This window comes from Anser anser (assembly GCF_964211835.1).
Source record: "Anser anser genome assembly, chromosome: Z".
In the NCBI taxonomy this organism is placed as follows: Eukaryota; Metazoa; Chordata; class Aves; order Anseriformes; family Anatidae; genus Anser; species Anser anser.
Genome location: NC_139723.1, coordinates 82,651,650 through 82,657,649, shown reverse-complemented (window position 1 = coordinate 82,657,649; position 6,000 = coordinate 82,651,650). Strand labels below are relative to the sequence as shown.

Genomic DNA, 6,000 nt, shown 5'->3' with positions numbered 1-6,000 from the left:
TGAAAGGTTAAAAAAAGACAACTAATTTCAAGCTTTGCTGCTCCTTTTTCTTGGCCAAAAATTGACAAATGTTTTCAAGTTAAACAAAACGTCAAGAATCTGAAGAGCATTTCTAAAGTTTTATGGGGTGGAGATAACCTGTATAGCTGGCAACCACTTTTCTGCTTTGATTTGCCCCCCCTTCACCCCCCCCATCCTTTTACTGGGAAAAATACTGATTGAAATTGGATTGAGGGAATTAAGTCAATAAAGCAAAACTTTCTTTCAATTTAAAGGTACTAGATGATCTACCTAGTGTTACTCGGTGCACACACTAGAAGTGGAGAGCTGGTTAAAAAAATATTTTCTATACATGCAAGAATAATGGTGAAACTTGAAACCAAGAGCTTTCCTCTTCCCCCCAGCCCAGCCAATACTGACATTCATTTGCAGTTCAGTTTTAGGTGTGAGAAAGCATCATTAAGGTCAGCATTGGTTTAATTTCTGAACACAGATGTTATACAAAGCAAGTAAGAAGGTACTGTCAAATTGTGTTGTGTTCCAAATCCACAACTCCAGCTGTAATCATCAGAAGTTTCTGGTACATTTAACACTAACGAGAAGAAAATATCCAGTCTTCTCCCCCTGATAGGCAAAATCAGTTTGTGTAGAGCTTGCTCACTTTTGAACAAGAAGAATGTGAAAGTACCTTCAAAGATGACATAAACAGAGAGCCCAGCTCTGCTTACTCCGTCCTGTGCCATAAACCATGTCAAACAGGTGTAATCTATACTTATTTTACAGAAAGTTGTACATGACAAGCTGCTATTTCAATTTTGCCTCGACTCGATACATATTTCTCCCAAGACATATCACAAGCATTGGACAGAAATGACACCCAGACAACATGCTTTTTGATTAAATGTAATTTTATAATCAAGCTTAAGATCTTCCAGTTAGCTCCTTGGGCTATAAAGTGTTACTGGAAGGTAGATGTTTCTTTGGCAAAAACAGCTTACAACTAAAGATCCTGCCTTCCCTTTTCTTGCTTAGGTTACTAACATTTTCCTTAGGTGTGCCTTCTCATTCAGATTTCTCTAAAAAGTCTCTATTATAGCAGAAAGAAACTGTTAAAAAAACAAAGAACAATTCAGATCATCCTCATTAAAGAGGGCATACTCTACATCATACTTTTTCCATTATCTTGGTTTGTTTTCTGATTTGTCTGAACTTAAGAAAGGCAAAAGGTGGCAGACTTCCAATTACCTTTTCAGAGTGATTAGTTAGTGTCTTGTTATACACACACATACCACAGGTGACAAAAGAAAGTACAAGAAATTAAGCCATACAAAATGGCTGTAGTGTTCTTTACTCTACTTGAATTAAAAATAAAAATTAAATGTTCATTCATACTCAAATAATTAGACATACTATTTTCTGAAAGTTTAGAAAAGAAGAACATCAAATATTTCTGATGTTATGTTTTACTCGCCAGTGTGTTTTTATATATTGTCCATCAGCAGGCAGATATTTCCTGCGGTATGAAGTACCTCTCTGAAGCAAGAATGACACGTTACATCTCTTTGCAAAGCTGCTCAGAACACAGCCCAAGGTACTGCCTAATAGCATAATGCTTTCCCTTTGAGGAATCAGAAGAGTAGCCATTCGAGAAAAATCCCCTTTACTACCTTGACTCCATGGACCGTACTCTAGCATACCTGTTTCAATGAGAACAGAAACCTGTGAGGCACGAACATTTCAGTGAATGAATTTGCTCGGAATACACTCATTTTAAGTATGTTATAAGGTGCCTTTTTTTTGATCCTGTTAGGAGAAACCTATGGAAGTATAGTTAGAATACTTTATACCTGCTCCTAATAGCAGGATTGCTGCACCTACTAAAAAATTCCAATATCAAGGAATGCTGAACAGTTTGAACACCAAAATATATTGAAATATAATGGTCCACCTTCAATAAGCTTTCCTTTCTTTAAAAAGGAAAATTAATTTTTGTACTATATACATTTCCTTACAGTTTCATCCTAAGTAATATTCTGATGTATCAGAGATTTTGAATAAAGGTAACCTATCCTGTCTCCTCAGTGACCTGACTTCAGCTGCCTGCGAGATCAGAGCCTAACTAGATCACTGCCCCTCAAAAAAAAAAAAAGAAGGCTCTACAAAACAGAGAATGAGTGTTACTACGGCACCAATAACGAAAGCAAAGAAAAAATTTTCCACCATAACTATTGAGAAGAATACCTTCTTAGATACAGAAATGTTTGTAAATCTCCACCTTTGTCTCCCATGAAAGTGATATCATGGTTGAAATGGCTATTGACTTGACTCACATAAAGGTAATTTAATTTTACGGGTCAGTCCAAAATGGATCTTTAGCTAATTTGAGTCTGTTGAAATATATATGGATTTTTTGTTTAAACCTTTAGAAAAAAGCAAACAAAAAAATCAATTGAGATGCTGAAGGCATTTATTCAATTTTCCTACAACAAGGTACAGTATTATCTTGTTAAATGACTGAACAAACTTGCCACTCAGCCCAAGAGATACAAGACACCTTGTTTCGTTTTTTATTGGTACTAACAAAGCTCAGAACTGATTTGAGACACACTAATGGGTATTAAACATTCAAAACAAAATTTCTAACACTATCTAAAAAGTGACCTCTTCACCCTTCTACAAAGAATTAAGATGATCCTGCTGTGAGGCCATTTTATAGCTGTTTACCTAATGTTTTTTCTTTAAAGCAAAAAAAGAAATAGATAAACCAAAACCAGAACAAAACCAAAATACTTTCATAGTTGCTTTGAACATAGTTGTGTTCATCCAGTAGATCATAATATCAACACCTGCTTTATAGAAGAGTCCTCTATTCACCTTCTCTTTCAAGATCTCACCATAACATATCATTTCTGCAGAAATTCCAGAGGTATATTTAAAGGACAATTTTTAAACCAAAAGGACCAAACCTGAACAGAATGTTATTTGGAATTATAAACAGCTGACCTGTCAAAAAATGAGTTTATTCAAAATAACAATACTTGGGGCAAAGGATTGAGAAGACTATACAGTAAAAAAAACATTTATGAACAAGCCAAACAGTTTAGTTATCTTTCTGATAATACCTTATTGTGTTTGTTTTACTCTGGTTTGCTTTTTTAAGGAACAAGCACACTCTAACTGAATTTACAGAACTTGCGACAGTGAAATCTGTTCTCTCAGTATACTAACTCTACCCATTTATAATTATTTTGCATCAAATTTTAAGGTCTTCACTCTTCCCCAGCTAAACCACATTTTAAAGCATGAAAGAGATCTGCATTCCTTATAACAAATACTTGCCTCACTGACTCAGTTCTAGCTCTCCGCATTTTCAAGCCTCTAAGATGACAATGGACTTCATCAGGGTAAAAACCACAGATCTAAGCTGCAGCATTGCCAGAGCTCAGTATAACAACAACTTTGTTGTACTTGACCTAAGTGACCTACCAGACAGCAAATAAACAAACTATTTTCATGAAAAAAGGAACTATTATTTATACTTAGTAATGAAATATAGAGGAAAGCACACTGATCTAATTCATACGCCTATGAACTTCCTTTCAGATTTTGCTTCTTTCTTCTTTTATCTCCGATTGGATAAACTATAATCATGCTTGATACGAACCCGATTTTAGCTCCTGTGTATCAGTGAACCGTAACATACCTCTAAGCTGAAGAAAAGACTTGTTGGTTTTCAATTCTGTATCTTCATTTAATATTTCAAAACAAGGGAGGAAACTTCTATTAAGTACAAATTTTATGAGCATCTGAAACACTCAGACGTTACTACAGTAAAAGCACCTTTTAATATTTTAGAGAATTTGACATCCTACTACAAAACATCATATACTACATCATATACTACAAAAAAAAATCTAGCCTTGGTATAATTCACAGAAGTGTTGTCCAAGATAAAACGTGATGCCAAGATACTAACAAGAAAAAGGTATGTTAATTGGCAATGGAAACCAGGAGACTGAATTTGATAAAAAAACAACAACAAAAAGAAACCAAACCACACTATGTCAGCCTTCACAGAAATGAAACAATGACTATATGAACTCTTTTATATCAATTTGAAATTAGGAAATTCTAAACATAGATGCTTATTATTACAGGCTACAAGAAAAACTTTGTTGGAGTCAATTCACTTACCTTCAAGAGAATTGCATTAGAACATGAAATATTAATTTAAATAATTTTGAATCTTTGCATTCATAGCTTATTGAAAACACTAAAGATCAGGTGGATCTTTAGAGAAAGTACACTTGGTTGAATCAGAAGTGAACTGAACTGATTTTCATTGGATTCACAGGCTCCACAAAGTCTTTTGTAGAATTAAAAGAAATAGCCCTTCGCTATAAATCAGGTTATAAACAAAGCCAACATTTGCCCAAAAACGTAAGTGCAATGAAATTTATGTGAACATTTATCTGGCATTTTCAACGTCAACAGTAGATGAAACACCAAATAGAGAAGAATGATTCAGGCTGGAGCAACAGGACAAAATCAGAAATAGGGGACACACGTCAGAGTTTGTTTTCACAATAAACAAAGATTTCTTACTGAAGAAGATGTAAAAACAGTCTCAGTTACTGTTTTATAAAACTATATGTGACTGTTCCGCCTAGTTTAGAATCCTGCAATCTTTCATGATACAGTCAGCGTTGACTGCTTCATGACTGCTTTTCATTAAGGTGATCACTGTTCTTAGCAGAATGTTGAAATATCTCTTGGAACAGAGTGCTAGAGCAGACTAGGCATGGACTCCATGGATGGTTGAGATCAATGCTGCATATTATGGATGGGCACACATGCTAGGCAACTTCAAATGTATATTACCACCTTTAACTTCAGTGATTCTAGAAATCACTCAGTCCTCATAAAACACGAGTAAGCCTCCTCAGGTCATTGGTTACACACGTCACCAGAAGTGACTGAAAATTTCATAATATGATGGCTTTGGTTAATGAAAGACAAAGAAAGCTTTCCCATTACCTTTTTTACAGTCTTGTCAGGTTCAAGAGCAATATCTGGAATGTTGGCATCCACCATGAGGGAAAATAAGTTCAAGATCAAGTTGGAATACCTGAGTAGAAGAGCAGATTAGATAAATACACTTTGTAAAATGTACAAAAGACAACATTTTGTAAACAACTTCATATAAGAAATTATAAAATCAACTTGTGTTGGTAATATTTTAGAGGAGATTCATACACACCACTTTATTTGGACATATTTAAGATATCCAGTAATAGGAATGACAGTTTAAGCCTTGTCTTGAATTGCCAAAACTGAACACAGACCACTCTTTCTTTGGTGTTTTTTATGTTGGATTTTTTTTTAAACAATCTCATAAAAATAGAACATTTTTTAGAACAATGTTTATCCAGAGACACACCAAATATAAACAGTTTCAAATACTGTAAGATTTAATGCCTTCTCCCACTCCTAGGAGACCAAGCATAAGTTTGGATATTGATTCAAAGGTTAACTTAATTAACAGGGGTAACAGTTATATAGCAATATTATATATATTAGCATTCAAGCACTCAAACAAATGAAGTCTTCACAATTAGAATGATTTTTCATGTTGCTGCGAGGGCTTTCGCCATAGCAGGTTGACTATGAGTGGTTTAACCAGATCTAAGTCTGCAGTTGCTCAGTTAAGCTGCAATAACTTTGGTAGTGCAGATGTCAGTTATAACCATTTAAAGAGAAAAGACAGAGTAGTTTTCAGTTTTAATATGGTGTTGGTAGTACTTGCAAATCTTTTAAAGAACATCATTTTGCCCTTGCAGGAAATTAGCTCTAAGCTGCTATTTGAAAGGATAATTTCCAAGCTGTTCAATGTAAACTGAAACTTCCCTTACTCTGTAAAGAGAGCTGGTCTTCTTTTAGAGACAAAGTAAGTAACTAGCTTCAAAATCTGAAATACTGCTTTCCTAAGAGCAGCAGGAG

The 6,000-nt window shown here is 34.6% G+C and overlaps 1 protein-coding gene across 2 annotated transcripts in view; it reads right to left on the bottom strand.

Moving 5' to 3' along the window:
* PIK3C3 (phosphatidylinositol 3-kinase catalytic subunit type 3) overlaps positions 1 to 6,000 on the bottom strand; it is a 74,262-nt gene that overhangs the window by 11,125 nt on the left and 57,137 nt on the right. For both annotated transcript variants that reach the window (XM_083817399.1, XM_083817398.1), the window contains exon 23: positions 5,038 to 5,128. In XM_083817399.1, coding sequence (XP_083673525.1) covers positions 5,038 to 5,128 — 91 coding nt within the window. The remainder of the gene's footprint in view (positions 1 to 5,037; positions 5,129 to 6,000) is intronic.